Source organism: Sorghum bicolor, chromosome 4 (genome assembly GCF_000003195.3).
Source record: "Sorghum bicolor cultivar BTx623 chromosome 4, Sorghum_bicolor_NCBIv3, whole genome shotgun sequence".
NCBI classification, from domain to species: Eukaryota; Viridiplantae; Streptophyta; class Magnoliopsida; order Poales; family Poaceae; genus Sorghum; species Sorghum bicolor.
In genome coordinates, this window is record NC_012873.2 from 42,691,006 (window position 1) to 42,709,613 (window position 18,608).

Consider the following 18,608-nt stretch of genomic DNA (forward strand, 5'->3'; position numbering starts at 1 on the left):
CCGCCTCGGCACTGGAGCGGGAGACGACCGGCTGTCGCTTGGACGACCAAGACACCAGGTTGCCGCCTAAGAAGACGGCGTAGCCGGAGGTGGAGCGGCGGGTGTCCGGGCACCCGGCCCAGTCGGCGTCGGTGTAGACGACGAGCTCGGTGGAGGACGACCGTCGGTGAAGGAGAAGACCGTAGTCGACTGTGCCGCGGAGGTACCGTAGGATCCGCTTGAGAGCGGCGAGGTGTGGCTCCCGAGGATCATGCATATGGAGGCAGATCTGCTGTACTGCATAGGTGATATCCGGCCGAGTGAAGGTGAGGTACTGAAATGCCCCGGCAAGACTCCGATAAGCGGTGGGATCTGTCACTGGTATACCCTCAGCCTCCGATATCTTGCCCTGTGTGTCAACCGGAGTGGAGCAGGGCTTGCAGTCAGTCATCCCAGCTCTCTCCAGGATATCAAGAGTGTACTGCCGCTGGTGAAGGAGTAATCCAGTAGGGTGAGGCTCAACAGTGACCCCGAGAAAGTGATGTAGAGCACCCAGATCCTTCATGGCAAACTCCTGCTGAAGTGATGCAATGATCCGCCGAAGGAGTGACTCAGTGGAGGCTGTGAGGACAATGTCATCAACATAGAGCAGCAGATATGCAGTCTCTGCCCCATGGTGATAGATGAACAGAGAGGTATCTGACTTGGCCTCCACAAACCCCAAAGTCAGCAGAAAAGCAGCAAACCGATGGTTCCACGCCCGGGGGGCCTGCTTGAGGCCGTAGAGAGACTTGTTAAGCCGACACACCATGTCAGGACAAGAAGAGTCAACAAATCCCGCCGGCTGACTGCAGTAGACTGTCTCAGTAAGAACGCCATGCAGGAAGGCATTCTTGACGTCCAGCTGATGCACGGGCCACCCGCGCGTGAGAGCCAGTGAGAGCACCGTGCGGACGGTGGCCGGCTTCACCACCGGGCTGAAGGTCTCGTCGTAGTCGACACCGGGTCGCTGAGTGAAGCCCCGGAGAACCCAGCGAGCCTTGTACCGCTCAAGTGTGCCGTCAGCCCGGCGCTTGTGGGTCCAGATCCACTTGCCGGTGACGATGTTGGAGCCCGGCGGTCGTGGCACCAGATCCCATGTCTGGTTGGCGAGGAGGGCCGCGTACTCCTCTTCCATCGCGCGGCGCCAGTGAGGGTCCAGCAAGGCCTCGCGGACGGAAGAGTGTACCGGTGAGACCTGCGAGTCCCCGGGCATCGCCGCAAGAGCCCGGGGCTGCAGGGTCCCAGCCGCATGTCGCGTCACCATCGGGTGAACATGACGCGGGTGTCGGTGAAGGAGCGGTGGGTGGTACACCGGCGTCACGGCCCGAGTAGCTGGGTGCCGTGGCGGCGGGGTCGGTGTCGCCGGCGGGGAAGACGTCACCGGTGGCGCAGGTGACCCCGGCGAAGAGGGGGCCACCGGCGCCGCCGGAGGCAGCGGCGCCAGCCGGGCACGTCGCTGGTAGACGCGCATCGGCTGGGCTTAACGTGCCGGTGGGGCCGTTGTCGAAGGTGCCGACCCCACGTCGGGAGCACGTCGCTGGTAGACACGCACCGGCTGGGCGAAGCGTACCGGTGGGGCCGGTGTCGAAGGTGCCGACCCGGGACCCGCGTCAGGCGCAGGGGCCGGGCCGGAAGGTGACACCTCGGGACCCGGGCAGGGTAGAGGCCCCGAGGTGTCACGGGCGACAGGCGACGTAGCAGTACCTGCAGGAAACACCGGAAACGGTGGCTGGACCACCGGGTCAGTAGGAAACACAGAGGAGAGGTCATGCTCCGAGGTGGAAGCAGGAGTGGCAGTGGTGGAAAAGGGGAAGATCGACTCGTCGAACACCACATGGCGAGATATGAGGACTCGACGAGAGGTAAGGTCGTAGCATCGGTACCCCTTGTGATCCGGGGAGTACCCAAGGAAGACACAGAGAGTCGAACGGGGTGCCAGCTTATGAGGAGCGGTGGCGGTGGTGTTGGGATAACACGCACACCCAAAGACTCGAAGGTGATCATAGCGAGGAGGGGTACCAAAGAGAGCGTGGTGAGGTGTGGGAGCTGGACAAGCAGCGGAAGGAAGGCGGTTAAGGAGGTAAGTGGAGGTGTGCAAGCTCTCGGCCCAGAAGCGAGCAGGAAGAGAGGCCTGGAGCAGGAGAGTGCGCACGGTGTCGTTGGTGGTGCGAATCATGCGCTCAGCCTTGCCGTTTTGAGAGGATGTATACGGGCAAGACATGCGCAACTGGACACCGTGAGAGAGAAAGAAGGCACGGGAGGCGGAGTTGTCGAACTCCCGACCATTGTCACACTGGACAGCCTTGATAGTGAGGCCGAACTGAGTGGACACCCAAGCGAAAAAGTGGACAAGCGCGGAGAAAGCATCAGATTTTGCACGTAAAGGAAAAGTCCAGGAATAATGAGAATAATCATCCACCACCACAAGATAGTACTTGTATCCGAAATACTGATGACAGGAGAGGTCCATAAGTCACAATGTACAAGGTCAAAAATGCGGGCCGCATGAGAAGAAGAACTAGGAAAAGGAAGACGAACATGTCGGCCCAGTTGGCACGCATGACACAAATGCTCATCGTGAGCCCGAGTACATCGAATATCGGAACTACGACTAAGCTGCATCAAAGCATCACGTCCAGGATGGCCGAGACGCCGGTGCCAAGTAGTGGAGGTGGTGGTGGCGAAGGCAGCTGACAAAACTGGCGAAGGAGGCGAGGCAGATGCCGGAAAGCGAAGAGTGTAAAGGGGCCCCGTGCTGTCACATCGGAGCAGAGGACGCCGGGAAGCCAAATCCTTCACAGTAAGACCAGAAGAGTCAAACTCCACAGAACAAGAATTGTCAGCTGTAAAACGACGAATAGAAAGAAGATTGTGAACCATAGAAGGAGCAACAAGAACATCAGGAAGACGAAAGAAACCATGGGGGCCGGCAGCACCCACAGAGGTGACAGGAAGACAAGACCCATTAGCGACCATAATGGACGAAGGGAGAGATGGAGAAGGAGGGCGAACAGAAGAAAGTATACCGGGGTTAGGAGTGGTGTGGTAAGTAGCCCCAGAGAGCGACCCACTCCGGCCCGACTGGGGGTGTCAGGGCCATGGTGCTGAAGGATTGCGCCAAGGCCGCCTGGTCCCAGCCGGCCGACCCGGGCAAGGGCGTGGGTGGAGTAGCCCACGAGGACGCCGGAAACGGGGCCGCCCACGGGGTCACTGAGGGGAACCCCGGGGGAGCACCCGCAAGCATGGCCGCCGGCGGGCGAGGCTCGCCACCGGAAGCCTGGAACGGCCACATGGAGATGCGCCCTGACCATGGGTGGTTGTAGGATGGCCAGGGTGCACCTCGTGGAGGTGGCAGCGTCGTCGTGTTGCCCCCACGACCTGCTCCACGTCCCCCACCACGACGACGGCGGCCGCCACGGCCCCCCCCACCCCCGCTCGGCCCGGGGGGAAGAGGACCCAGAAGAGACGACTGTGGTGGGGTGGCGGGACGAGGTGGAGTGGCAGCGAGAGCAGTCGAGGAGGAGGACGAGGACCCCGAAGCGGAGGTGGACCCAGGCTGAAGGCCCTGAGTAAGCTCCTCCATGACGGTGGGGAAGGGCCGCTGCCTGGTGATCCACGTCCGGAGGTAGGAGTATCGGTCACTGAGCCCGCGGAGAACGTTGAGGACCAAGATGCGGTCCTCCACGGGCCAGCCGAGGTCGCCGAGGGAGTCCGCCATACCCTTCATCTGGCGGCAGTACTCGCTGACGGAGAGGTCGCCCTGGACGAAGGTGCGGAAGCTCGCGTCGAGCCGCAGAGCCCGGGCTTCGGCGTTGCCCAGGAACTGGCCCTCGAGCGCCAGCCAGGCCCCGCGAGCGCTCGGGGTGTTGCGGACGAGGTCGTGGAGATCCAGGGAGATCGTCCCCAGAATCCAGGAGAGGACGACGCTGTCGAGGCGAAGCCACGAGGGGGTCGGGACCGCCCCCGCGGCGTCGAGGAGGACGTGGTCGTCGAGGGCGTAGCAGCGGAGGGTGAGGAGGACCAAGTCCCTCCAGCGAGCGTAGGAGAGCGACTCGGGCTCAAGGACGACCGGGACGAGGAGGCGGATGTTCTGGACGCCCCCTGCCTGGTAGTGGAGCTGCACCACGTGGGGGTCGGCTGGATCGTGCCAGACGACCGAAGCCGATCCCGAGGACGTGGTCCCGACGTCAGGTGAGGCTGGAAGGCCGAGGAACTGCTCGGCGTCGGCGATCTGGCGGGCCAAGGCGTCGGCCGCGTCTCGCTCACGCTCCCAAGCAAGAGCGGCCTCACGCACGCGGGCCCGGCCCTCCGCAGCCGCAGCACGAGCAGTGACGAGGGCGGCGAGCAGGGAGGAGTCCGGACGGTGCATCACGGGCGGCGGAGGCGGGGCAGGGAAGGGGGCCGCGGACGGAGCTCCCGCGCGCGTCCCTGCTGCCAGACCAGGGGCCGGTCCCCTGGGCAGAGGCCCCGAGGCCGTGAGCAGCGGCAGAGAGGAGACATCCGGAGGCATGCCCAGGCCAGCTGCGATGGCAGCAGCGGCACCCCGGGCGTAGGCAGCCGCAGTGGCCGCGTCGGGCGCGTCCTGGTCACCAGCCAGAGCGGCCTGAAGGCCAGCTCCGGGCGCGGTCGCCTGCAGGCGGACGTCGGTTGCGGCTCCGTCCGCATCCGCGCGGGCGCCGTCCGCATCCGCGCGAGCGCCATCCTGGCCGGCGTCCGCCGGCTCCGCGCGCGCGGCCAGAGCCGCAGCCGCTCCGGCGGCCAGGCCAGCAGCTGCGCCAGAAGAAGTAGAGGCAGGGGCGGCGGCTCTGGGCGGCGTCTGCTGCGCGATTTGCGCCCAGGAAGAGGGGATGAGAGGAGGGAAGTGGTTGAAATAGAAAGGAGGAGGAGGGGGATCAGGCCGGCCGGCCATGGCCGCCGGCGGCGCGCCAGCCAGAGGTGGCGGCGGCTGGGGTGGGCAGGGAGCAGGGGAGGAAGAAAACCCTAAGCTGATACCATGTTAGACTTTCTGATTTCATTATTGGGCTAACCCTAATCAGGGTGGCCATATAGTTAGGGATACATGGGCCTCATGGGCCTAGCCTCATGGGCCTAATACTCATATACTCTAACAGCAAGTTGTTCTAACTCGTATGAGCATGGGTCACATACCACATATGACATACATAGGGCGCGACTCAATACGTATTGGAATCAGATCCGTATCGTATCCACCATCGATAGACGTGAGTTTTTTTTTCTCGAACACGCAGTAGAGCTGCGTATCATTATATTAAGAAGAAAAAAACGGCAACACAACCACAAACAAACGTAAACACCAACACCAACACACGCTACACACACCACTCTAATATTTTATGATTACAAGCGTGCCTCTTAGAACTGTGACAAGCAACCAACACCTCCAGACACCAACCAACACTCTTCACAAGCAACCAACACTCTTCATGAGCAGGACCAGTCAAAGAAGAGAGGTTCCGTGTGCCTGCTATCTCCCAATGTCCAAAGACGCCGTTCATCACTAGCGACGCTGACAGCTCTTAACATACTAGGAGTCGCTCCCCCCGAATACACAAGCATTGCAATGTATCCAGAGAATCTAACTTGTATGTCTATGGGTCATAAGTCTGGGTCACATACTAGACACAGAGGGCATGAGTACAGTTTGGGAAGTAAAAAAAGCGGGGCAGAAGAAACTCTCCACTGCCCAGTTAGTTAGAGAGAGGTGAGATGAAAAATTGGAGAGTGTTTGCCCCTTTAATATTAAGGTAGAGATATAGAATGTGTGGCATAATAACCGGCCATGCAGGATCCAGATTCACAGAGTATAAACATGCAATGATTAGTATTGTTGTTCATTGGGTTGGTTTCCTAATAAAAACATTCCCCAGCTATTGTTTCAAAGAGCCTATGGCAAGGCTGTCCATCTGCTAATAGTTATTCCTGCTCCAAAGAGGATGAATTGCAGCCAAACGTTGTAACTAAGTCAGCTTCATGCAGGTTGGGTTGTAGCCAAACATTGGAACTAAGGACAGGTCAAGTATTCTGTATAAAAGCAACAGCCTCAAATTCATTATTAATCAAGAAAAGAAGAATAAGTCCATACTTCCACTAATATTCAATCATATGAACCTAGGTCCTAACTTCCCTTCCAACACCTTCAGTCCACTATACAATTTGACAAGTATCTACAGTATTGCAGCATAATTTTTCACTTTCATATATATTGAGTTGCATGCACCCACCAGTTCAACCCAAAAGCTTGGTGCATGCAAATCAATATGGTATCAAAGCCAGAGGTCTTGAGTTTGAATCCTGGTTAGCGCAATTAAATAAAATAATTGTTGCTCGCTCCTATTCCACATTTGAGGCCTGAGGGAGCCTCCACGTGAGGGGGAGTGTTGGAATATAAGTGAATTGCCCACCTCGTGGGCAATTCACTTATATTCCAACAATATACATTATGGATTCCATTTTTTCCAGGGCAATGTTCCATCTTCTATAAACAGCAAACATATTTTTCTCAAACACACAGGAGAGCTGTGTATCATTATATTAAGAAGAGGAGTCTAGGCGACTCAAACAATCCCTTAGAAGGGCATGACCAGTACAATAGAAAAAAAAACAAAAAACTACTACAAAAAACTAGACCAGTACAATAGAAAAAAAAACTACTACAAAAACTAAGTGTTTTTCTCGAATACGCAAAAAAACAGAGAGTTGGCTACATGGCTCATAGATGTTCTAACATTGTTTTTAGTGTACCTGGATCATGTCTGAGTTAAGTTTTTTCCCCTAAAATCATACCCAATCATAATTGTCGAAGTTTTTATATCAGATAACTAACAGGGTAGCTAAGTTGGTCTTCAAAAAATTCATTGAGTTGGCTAGGTTGCTAAAGTTCTAACAGAGAGTTTTCGAAACCATCAGGAATAGCATTGCAATAAAATCAGTTATCCCTGAACATTAGGAAAGTTCTAGAGCCCATGGGAAATAGCATTTCAATAAAATCAGTTATCCCTGAACCTTAGCAAAGCTCTGGAACCCATCTGAGGTAGCATTTCAATAAAATCAGCAATCACAGAAATTTTGGAGAGCTTCCGAACTCATCATGAAAAGCACTCCAATGCATGGTAGGAAATTTTAACCACTGTGCAATAGAGAATTTTCACCAATCAGTGCGAAATCAACTTCCACTAAAATGAATCATAGCGATTGCAGGCAACGGCCTGGATATCGAGGGTGCGAGCCCCCTGGAACATTGAGGCAACGACCTGGATTCTCAAACATGAGATCCATGCAACTTTGTATTAAGAAGAAAAAAGCGGCAAGAACCCTTACAGCACACCTACAGCCTGCTTTGTGATCAGGCTGAGGAAAATATTTCAACACATCCTCGTCGCATGTGTGTTCAGCCAGCAGATTTGGACCTTGACTTTACAAGCGGACTTTTGCTCCTCAAGGATCTAATAATCGCTGGTTGGTGGTGGGGCACCATCAAATGCATTCCAAGGAGTGCATGCAAAGGCCTCAATAGTCTAAGCATCCTAGTTGCTTGGGGATTATGGAAGCACCGAAATACTTGTGTTCTTGAAGGTGCTAGGCCTAGCATAGAGATGCTGCTTCAGTCTGCGGCCAATGAGAGTAATCTATAGTGTATAGCAGGAGATTGGCTTTACATGAGTTCCTTGCTACTCCCTCTGTTCCAAATTCTAAGTCGCTGACTTTTTTGGTATATCCATTTTACTATGCATCTAGAAATATCAATATGTCTAGACACATAGCAAAATGGATGAACCAAAAAAGTCAAAGCGACTTATAATTTGGAACGAAGGGAGTAGGTTGCCTCCACCGCCTACCTCCGCCCTCGCCGCTGCCCTCGTTGCTGCCCGGGCCGCTGCGGCGCCTCCGTGGCCTCAGGCTCCACCTCCCGGCGCCTCGCCCGAGTCCATCGGTTGGGCCTCGACGTCTTGGGCCTCTTTCCAGGCTCCTAGAGGTGCACCTCGCCTGCCGGTGGCCATGCTTGCTTGTGCTCCTCCGGGGTCTCTCTCCGCATCACCGTGGGCTCCACCTCCCGGCGTCTCGCCCGGGCGTCGGTTGGCACCAGGCGACCTTGGCCACCTCTTCCAGCACCATGGCTCCACCTCGGAGCTACTTACCACACTACTCTCGACCCAGGTATACTCTCCTCTGTTCGCCCTCCATCTTCTCATCCTTCATCCATCATAGTCGCTAATGGCTCGTGTCTTCCTGCCATGTTTGTGGGTGCCGCCGGCGCTCATGGCTCTTTTCGTCTTCCCAACATTCTGGTTGCACCTTCTATGGTTCACAACTTTCTTTCTATTCGCAAGTTTACTACTGACAACTCCTGCTCTATCGAGTTTGACTCTTCTGGTCTTACTGTGAAGGATTTGGCTTCTCGGCGTCCCCTCCTTCGATGCGATAGCACGGGGCCCTTTTACACCCTTCGCTTTCCGCATGCGTCTTCTTCCTCGCTCCTGCTTTGTCAGCTGCTTTCGCCACCACCCCTTGCTCCACTATTTGGCACCGTCGTCTCAGCCATCCTGGTCGTGATGCCTTGACGTTGCTGAGTCGTAATTCCGACATTCGGTGCCCTCGGGCTCACGAGGTGTCATGCGTGCCAGCTGGGCTATCATGTTCGTCTTCCTTTTCCTTCTTCTCCTGCTTCTCGTGTGTTTGATCTTATTCACTGCGACCTATGGACTTCTCCTGTCCTCAACAATTCTGGCTACAATACTATCTTGTGGTGGTCGATGATTTTTCACATTATTCTTGGACCTTTCCTTTACGTGCCAAGTCTGATGCTTTTCCCACGATCCTCCACTTCTTCGCTTGGGTGTCCACACAATTCGGCCTCACCATTAAGGTCGTCCAGTGCGACAATGGTCGAGAGTTCGATAACTCTACCTCCCGTGCCTTCTTTCTATCTCACGGTGTCCAGCTGTGCATGTCTTGCCCGTACTCCTCTCAGAACGGCAAGGCTAAGCGCATGATTCGCACCACCACCGAGACCATGCGCATCGTCCTTCAGGCGTCGCTCCCTACGCGCTTCTGGCCCGAGAGCCTCCACACCTCCACCTACCTTCTTAACCGCCTTCCTTCCGCAGCCTGCCCAGCTCCCACGCATCACCATGCTCTCTGTTCGGCACCCCTTTTCGGTATGATCACCTTCGTGTCTTCGGGTGTGCATGCTACCCTAACACCACAGCCATTGCTCCCCACAAGCTAGCACCCTGTTCGACTCTCTGTCTTCCTCGGGTACTCTCCGGACCACAAAGGGGTATCGGTGCTATGATCTTACCTCTTGTCGGGTCCTCATCTCTTGCCATGTGGTGTTTGATGAGTTTGTCTTCCCTTTCTCCACCACCACCACACCGGCTTCTACCCCTGACCTCGACTTCTCGTTGTGTCCCGCTGACCCGGTGACCCAGCCACCTTTACTGTTTCCTACAGGACCTGCTCCGCCGAGGTCTTCGCCGGCATCGTGTCCCCGCTCGCCGTCCACCGGTGCAGCCCTCGACTCTGTGCCTTGCACAGGTCCAGTGGCTACGACCCTCCAGGTGGTTCCTGCGACTACACCTGACGCGGGCCCAGGGACGCCGGTGTCCGTTCCTTCGGCACCCTGCGCCCAGCCGGTGCTCGTTGCACCCCCGGTGCGCTTCGCCCAGCCGGTGCACGTCTACCAGCGCCGGGCGCAGGCGGTCTCGCATCCTCCGCCACTGAGGGTGGCCTCTCCTTCGTCGGGGACGGCCCTGCCTCGGTCGCCACCAATGGTGTCTCCTCCACCGCCGACACCGCCACCACCTGTGGCCTCCTCTCTGCCGGCCACACCTACTCCGCCGCTGCGGGCCCCGACTGCACGTGCTGCGTCGCCGGTGTACCACCCGCCGCTTCTTCACTGCGACCCGCGTCATGTCCATCCGATGGTGAGGCAGCACGCGGCTGGTACCCTGCGGTCCCGAGCTCTTGCGGCGATGCCCGACGACTTGCAGGTCTCTCCTGTACCCTCTTCCGTCTGCGCTGCCCTGTTGGACCCTCACTGGCGCCGCGCGATAGAAGAGAAGTACGCGGCGCTCCTCGCCAACCAGACTTGGGATCTGGTGTCGTGTCCGTCCAGCGCCAACGTCGTCGCCGGCAAGTGAATCTAGACTCAAGCGGTGGGTTGATGGCACCCTTGAGCGGGACAAGGCTCGTTGGGTTCTCTGGGTTTCACTCAGCGCCCCGAGGTTGACTACGATGAGACCTTCAGTCCTGTGGTGAAGCCGGCGACAGTCCGCACGGTGCTCTCTCTGGCTCTTGCTCGCTCTTGGCCGGTGCATTAGCTGGATGTTAAGAACGCTTTTCTGCACAAGCATCTTACTGAGACAGTCTACTGCAGTCATCCATCGGGATTTGTTGACTCCTCTCGTCCAGACATGGTCAGCCGGCTCAACAAGTCTCTCCACGGTCTCAAGCAGGCCCCTCGGGCGTGGCACTATCAGATTGCTGCTTTCTTGGTGACACTAGGGTTTGTGGAGGCCAAGTCAGATACGTCCCTGTTTATCTACAACTATGGAGCCGAGACTGCGTACCTGCTGCTCTAAGTTGATGACATTGTCCTCACAGCTTCCAGTCCTTCACTACTGCGCCGCATCATCACCGCTCTTTAGCAAGAGTTCCCTCTGAAGGATCTGGGTGTCCTCTATCAGTTTCTCGAAGTCACTGTTGAGCCTCGTCCCACTAGGCTTCTTCTACACCAGCGACAGTACACTCTTGATATCCAAGCTGTCAGAGGCTTGTGTACCAGGGTCTTGCTGATGCACTTCAGTACCTCATTTTCACCAAGCCAGACATAACATACGACGTGCAGCAGGTCTGTCTCCACATGCATGATCCCCGAGAGCCCCACCTGACTGCTCTCAAGCGCCTCCTCCGCTACCTCCACGGCACCGTCGACTACGGGTTGCTTCTTCACCGGTCTCCCTCCACCGAGCTGGTCGTCTACACTGACGCTGACTGGGTCGGGTGCCCGGACACTCGGCGCTCTACCTCCGGCTACGCCGTCTTCGTAGACGGCAAATTGGTGTCCTGGTCGTCCAAGCGTCGGCCGGTTGTGTCCCACTCCAATGCCGAGGCGGAGTACCGCACTGTTGCTAACTGCGTGGCTGAGGCTTCCTGGCTCCAGCAGCTCCTCGCCGAGCTTCACAGCCCTGATCTACTGCGACAACGTCAGTGCGGTGTACCTCTCCACCAACCCTGTGCAGCACCAGAGGACCAAGCATGTGGAGATCGACCTACACTTCGTTCGTGATCGGGTCACCATCGGTGATGTTCGGGTCTTCCACGTCCCGACCACCTCCTAGTTCGCCGACATCTTCACCAAGAGACTCCCGTCCTCGACCTTCGCCGAGTTCCGCTCCAGCCTCAACATCACCTGTGGCTAGTTGTCTGTGGGGGCCTTGTGTGTGTACTTCTTTACTTCTTTTCAAGTCCAGTCTGCAACTCCGTTGCACCGGTAGTTCAGACTGCGGGGGGCTGTTAGAGTATGAGTGATACAGGCCCATATGGCTAGGCCCATGAGGCCCATGTATGGCAACTATATTGCCACCCTGGTTAGTGTTTGTCCAAGTAATGAAAACCTAATTCTAACACTAGGTCCTTGGTTGTTTGAGGCTGCTGGTCATGTTTCCCTAGTTTATTTTCTAGAGTGTTGTTTTGACTACCCCATGTGGGTGCCTAGGAGGGGTTTTCTTACCTCCCACCCTTTTGCATCTTTTTATTCTTCTTAACAAAATGACACGCAGGTCTCCTGCGTAGCTCGAGAAAAAAAAAATACAGAAATAAAAGATAAGGTACAGGGTCCCTTAGTAACGATTGGCCTAGAATGGTTAGTTAAGAATGGCAACAAGAGGCATTGCAAAACTTATAATAATAACTAGGATAAAAACAGTAAAGTGGAATAAGCATTTCATTTCATGTAGTAACAAACAGAAAAAAAATGTTCTAGTTCGAATTGCATCAGGATTTGACAGGACATGTAAAAGAGGATAAATTCCACTGAAAATTTGGGAGACCCCATCCCATCAAAGACATTTAAGGCAATCCTTACAGTACTGAGAAGGTGGGTATTTTCCACATGTCAGTGAGAAACTGGGAGCTAACATACACTGGCATGTAAGGAATTGCCCTTGCGAACAAACTCAATTTAACTGTGAAATACTAATTTTAATTATGGTTCCAGAAGTTACCTTTCCCAGCTTTTGATGCAAGATTTGTTACTTCAATCTCTAAATTAGCTGATGCCTGCAAAGTATCTCATTAGGATTAGTACGATCTTATTAACATTCAAGCTGACAATATATGTAGGGGAATAAATCAGAAATCAGGTACACTGTGATTGCAAAAGGGAAAGTGAAAGAAATTAGTCACACTAAACCTCAGCTGTACTAATAAGAACCAGTTGAAGAAAAATAAAAATGGTATCAGTATTCAGTAACTCACTTATAATAAGACTTATCATGATATTACAAAATAAGATCCAAAAGAAACAGAAAGGAAAATTGCATATTTTTATTGAATATGTAGGAGAGCTGCATGTTATTTCACTAGAGAAGAAGAAAGGTTAAATCATACAGCACTTGGCCACATTCTAGAAATAGATTTTTTATGAATGAAATGATGCACTAGAGCATTGAACATCTGCAGGGAGAGAAAAGAAAAAAAATGGTTAGATGGACCGTTACCTGTTCTGGAACTTCAAATATAAAATGTTCATTCCACTTAGCACAGTGCGTCAGTAACTCAGTAGTCTCCACAGGTTTTACACATCTTGTCCTGGCACTCTGTGGGAACACTTTGTGCTGATCAGAAGCATGGCTTCCAATAAGTAAGCGTAAAGCACAGAAGTAGCTGTGACCATTGCCGTCATCTATGATAGGCAAGCCCTGACATGGAGAAAAAAAGAGAAGAAGCTGTAATATTCATACAGAAAAAAAAGTATGCATTTGCATAATGAGACAAGTTCAAGTACAACCTTAGACTCAAAGATCTGTACAACGACATAATATCTTGATTCTGTTGAATTGTATAACACATTTAGTTTATCCGAAAATCTGGGAGGCGGCAGCAACAACGAAACTTTGCTCTCATGCTGTAAAAGCTCAATAATGTTTTCACTGTCTTCCAATTTTTTCTTAAGATAAACATCACATCCTAATTTGTTCTCAAAAACCACTCTCTGGAAATCATCTTCATTCAATGCAGAGTACGAAGAATCATTAGCTTTTTTCATGTTTTCAACAATGTCCTGTAACATGGATATGCACATAACCAATCAATATAAGAACATATGGAAATTCATGAAACATCAAGGACGAGAAAGGTTAAGGTTATACCTCATTTTTTGTTGACGATTTGTTTTCCAGATCAATCTGTCTTCTCCATGAAACTAATGTTTCTATAAGAAGCTCAAGATTTGCAGAGCTCAGGTTAGCATTTAGAGGACTCGTTGCAGCAACACGAATCATCTTACCAACTTTGGAAGGAGGGTGCTCACTGGTATCATATGTTTCAAACCTTCAATGATGGCAGAATAATGATAAGGATGCAGAACAAAAATTCTAGAAGAGAACAGTACATGTTGCCAAATAGGTACAAATGACTAAACATAGCTCACTTGAATATCCCATCAAATGGCTCAACAAAGGGTTCCCATGCCTCCAAGTGTCTATTGAATGTGGATGCAGCAATTGAACAGATCAATACAGCACTCATTGTTTCAAATCTTCCATGTGTTGCAAGATTTATATTAGCGATTGTAGTGTCAAAAAGTGGTGTGACCTGAAAAAAGGTAATATTGGTTGATTTGTAATTCTATAAATACTGCATATTCAAGAAAAGAAATGATAAGCTTTCAACTAAAAGGAGGTACATAATTTAGCAGGCCTACACACCATTCCACAAGAGCTGTCAAGAATGCTGACTGACAAACAACCCAGCTTCAGCTCAGCAGTAATGTTTTCACGTGTCTTGGGCTTCGCATGATCAGCAATACGGTATGCCAGTCGAGCTGATGGCTTCTTGACATCAGGTCTGGCCAGGAAAGTACATCCCTACAACACCGAATATTTTGATCCCTATATTCAGTCAATGCCAAGAGGTGAAATAATATTTTACTATAAATGGTCTAAGCATGATGACTTACCTGATTTTCAACTTTCCAAATGCTCCAGCAGTAAGGACCTTTTGCACTAGAAGACTTGGAGATAGGATCGTCTGAGATATTCGCTTGGCTAACCAGACTCAGTTTAGGGCAGCAAATGGAATCCTTGCTTGGCATTTCATCTGTTTTTGTTACAATACATCCAAGGGAAGCATAACCGGGAGGTGGCACTGGATACCAGAAGAATATTTCCTCAAGGCCTTTTCTCTCAATTTGTGTCACTTTAGTAAACTGTACAGGCTTCTCAGAAACAACCGTGTCACACTTGAAAAGAATGCCAAGAGTGGGCGGTTCAAACCTGAAATATGCAAAGGGCCATGTCAACAAAGTATCACAAAGAACAGTATTTAGCATTTGTATTTCTACAAAATGAAATCATTACCCTTCAGATATACAGTCGCCAACTGAAGCAAAACCAAAACGAGGTAATGGTCTCCATATAGAAAATGGCTTCTTTGTATCATTGCCTTTATCCCACCATATCCTTTCAAAATGTGGAGTAGACATACAATAGTTACTTGGTCTTGACACAGTGCGAAGTACATCCCATCCAGACATACTCTTGTGGTGAGTTAATTGATCAGAAGATTGGTCATTCTTAATAGATGAATCTGCATTTAGATCTTTAACGATATAGCAATTTGGATTCCGGAGAAGAAGATGGTGCAAATCAAGAGCTTCTGTTGTAGTGGGTTGCTCTACAGAACTATGAGCACAGAATGAAGCAATCACATTGTCCACACGCCAGATGCTAAATTCAGACATTATTCTGTGAACAAAATTAAAACAAGAGAACCATTCACATGGTGTTGGTACTTCATCATAAACCCTATGCATAAAAAAAAACCACTGCACAAAATGGTAGATCCGACCAAAAAAAAAGTAAATGATGTCATACCCAGCAGCAGGTGAGAGTGAGTGTATACAATCTGAAAATGTTGCAGAAGTCGCAAGATCAGAACGAAGGCAGTACACTACATGGTTTGAAGGTGGTAACCTTCCAATATTTACCACACATCCTAGAGCTAAATATCCAGGTGGTGGCACAGGAATCCAGATAGAACATTCGTTTTCTTCAGTTGATTGACAGGAACCAATGAGATCCAGAGAACCAGGTAATACATGAATAAGCCTAAATCCAAGAGGTTTTCGTACGCGACCATAAGTATTACTTACGGCAACCACAACCTGAGAAGGTGGAACAGACCTGAGAAGGTGCAAGGCATCAGCTGGGGGAAATATATAAAGGTCAAAATATTCAAACTATCTGGTGGAAATAAAGGTAAGATGAATAAAATTTTATGCCACTTCTTTTGTGAAAAACTCCAGTAAAGTTTGCATCTTTTCATGCCTAACTTAGGAGTAGGTTTTGCAATACTACATATAGATTGATCACAGAATAACAGATATAAGAACTTCCATAGGATTGGTTTTTTTAAAAAAAGAATTCCTATAGTAAAAAGGCATGCCATCAGCAGCACATTGTTACAAACTTTTTGCTTAATCCTCATGTTATTTATACCAGTGAAAAGTTTCAGGTTTTCAATCATATGCCAGCTCTAGTATTTAGCATGCATCTTCAACAGACGACGATGGATTAGACAGAATAATTACTACACCAAAACAAAACTCAACAAACACTTGGTGAAAGTATTAACTTCATCAAAGTGATAGATATGAAGGGGGAAAAAATCACCTCGAGGACACACAATCCCCCAAGATTACATAATTTGAGGGAGCTTGTGGCCTCCAGAACGTTAGGTTGTAGCCAGGTAGGTCACCTGCAGAATCGAATCAGTAAAATAAACTAGCATGCGATGGCCCACTACAAGGACCAGAATAAGCAAAAAAAAAGGGGGGAGGGGGGGGGGGGTGGTCCTAAGCGTTTCTACCCCTGTTTTGAAGCGAAGACAACTTTGCCCATGCATTTTTACCCCTGCTTTATTTTGATATTTGTGTTTTTACCCCTATTTTCAGATCACCAACTTGGCAATTTTGAGACATAACTATACGATTCAATCAGATAATGCTAGTGCTGGGGCTAGATCCAAAATCATGTTTCACTGAATGGAAGTAGCTCCACCCTTCCTCCACAGCACCAGCATGGTTGCAAGCTGACAGAAGCCCCAGGAATGTCACCCAAACTTAGCATTGAAGCAAAATGATGAAGCCCTTGTAAGGGGCAGCCGTTCTGCAAAAACGCTGATATTAGCTTAGTCCATGTGACAAGCTCCCAAAATGCCGATATTAGGTTAGTCCATGTGACAAGCTCCCGGTCGGACATTAGAATACCAGGTGTGCAGTCCAGCTGTCACCAACGCAACGTAAATGGTGATGAGCATGTTGTCAAGAAAACGAGCGTCCGCAGCGTGTGCCGTGTGCGGCAACTCATGGCGCGTGGGCATGTGCTGCCCGGCCAGGTGCGGACTTCAGCATGCCAGTGATGGCAGGGGCGGACAGGAGGAAGACCGGGCCAGGGACGGACATTAGCACATCGACGAAGGCAGGGGCAGGCAGGAGGAAGGCCTGGGGGCTCGCTGCATGCCCCCGCGCGCGGCTGGGGCTCACCGCGCATCCTCCGGAGTGCTGCCACTGGCTTGCCCGCACCGTCCCTAGTGCCGCCACCATGCCTGCTCTCCGCCAGCCAGTAAACAAAATCCTAGCCGCCAAGAACCGCAAAGACCCACCGGTGAGGCACCAAGAAGACCGACCGATGAGGGGAAAAGATAAGGTGAGGGCATTGTGGTCTTTTTCACCTGGCTGTTTGTTGTTTTATTTTTTTTAGCCATTTAATCAGCTCAGATCTAACGGTGTTACAAAACAGGGGTAAACAGACGCTTCGTTTGGAAATCACAAAGTTTAAAAAGTAAGGGTAAAATCACCATTGCAGAATAAGGGCAGAAACACAAACTTCCAAAAAAAAAGGTGTAGTAGGCCAGACACACCTTTTGGTGAGCTCCAAATTCGCTTAAAGTTTGTGCAAGAAATCAGTGGGCTAATGTTACCAAACTGCAATGCTGCAAGAGTTTGGGTTTGCAGTTTAAGCATAAGAGAAGCAACACTCAGAGAAAGATGGATGCAAACATCTGTCGACGCCAATACTATATTTGTCTTTTCATTGACTGAAGTATATTTCCATGAAACATCTACAGGCTCAAGAACAAGAAGACCAGAACCAGCTTCAATTGTAAGGTCTTTAATGACAGATCGAGCCCATATATCTTTTTCTTTTGAAGCATACCTGTTTTAATATAAAAAGGCATCTCACTAAACAAAGAAAATCCAAAGAGAGATTCAATGGGTAAACAAAGTGAGGAAGACGAACATGAAACTGAAATCCATCTTGGCCCGAAGAAGCTTCTCAATGTGCAAGGAATCATCCATTGATAACTTTGAACTGTCATAGAAGGTAAATTCTGGAGACACAACCTGAACATTTTCAAGAGAGTATGTTAAACTCACCAGCAAAATATAGGTGTAGGACAGGAACATATATATTCAAAAGAATGTAACAGGGAAGTTATTACATACTTCAATAAACAAAGTGCATAAAGTGTGTGGTTGCATTGCAAGTCATTGAACTTCATTACCCAGGAAAGGGTCTCCACGGCAATGTAACAGGGAAGTTATATACTTAAATAGACAAAGTGCACAATGTTATCAAATTGTCTACTCGATCCTAGTCGCCACGGCACCGATCAGCCTGACTAATCGCGATTAGTCGGACGACTTGATAACATTGAAAGTGCATAAAATATATAAGGTTGCATTGCAAGTGACTGCACTTCATTACCAAGACCCCATAGCCAGCCCCATGGAAAAGATTAATAGTGGGTCATAATTAAGTTTCCTAAAATTATGTCTTAAGCTTAGGACATTTGAACCCATTGCTATTTCGATTTTAGTGCACTAACAATTGATTTGAAATCTTACATTGTTGACGAAAGGTGGGCACTAAATCTAAGAGGATACTATTTAAAATCATCTGGATATTCTGAAGATTGATATCAGGATTTCATTTAATAGACTGTTAGTTTTCATGTATGCTTGTAACTTCTTTTCCACCACAGACAAACCGAATTCCATTACTCAAAAATTACAATAGTTTCTAAAACCAAAACAAAACTTCTCCAACCTAAGATACTATCCAGATGGAATGAACACAGATGGGTTCACCCAACCGACACCAAAATTTCACTGAAACATCCATACAGTTGTTCCCAAAAAGATTAAACATCCATACAGTTTACCCAGACGAAAATGCCAACGGAACTTAAAATGTATACAACTACTGTCAACACTAAGACACTGAAAATGTATGCTTGTAACTAATAACTATCCTATTGTTATGTAAATCATTAGACGAATC

The 18,608-nt window shown here is 50.3% G+C and overlaps 1 protein-coding gene across 1 annotated transcript in view; it reads right to left on the reverse strand.

Moving 5' to 3' along the window:
* The window catches only part of LOC8056654, an 88,370-nt gene that overhangs the window by 11,578 nt on the left and 58,184 nt on the right, over positions 1-18,608 (reverse strand). The window contains exons 36-47 of the mRNA XM_021459886.1: positions 17,565-17,668; positions 17,185-17,480; positions 15,936-16,020; positions 15,138-15,446; positions 14,622-15,008; positions 14,222-14,537; positions 13,971-14,129; positions 13,694-13,857; positions 13,413-13,593; positions 13,052-13,324; positions 12,762-12,962; positions 12,267-12,321 (exon numbers count right to left, since the gene is read on the reverse strand). Coding sequence (XP_021315561.1) covers positions 12,267-12,321; positions 12,762-12,962; positions 13,052-13,324; positions 13,413-13,593; positions 13,694-13,857; positions 13,971-14,129; positions 14,222-14,537; positions 14,622-15,008; positions 15,138-15,446; positions 15,936-16,020; positions 17,185-17,480; positions 17,565-17,668 — 2,530 coding nt within the window. The remainder of the gene's footprint in view (positions 1-12,266; positions 12,322-12,761; positions 12,963-13,051; positions 13,325-13,412; positions 13,594-13,693; positions 13,858-13,970; positions 14,130-14,221; positions 14,538-14,621; positions 15,009-15,137; positions 15,447-15,935; positions 16,021-17,184; positions 17,481-17,564; positions 17,669-18,608) is intronic.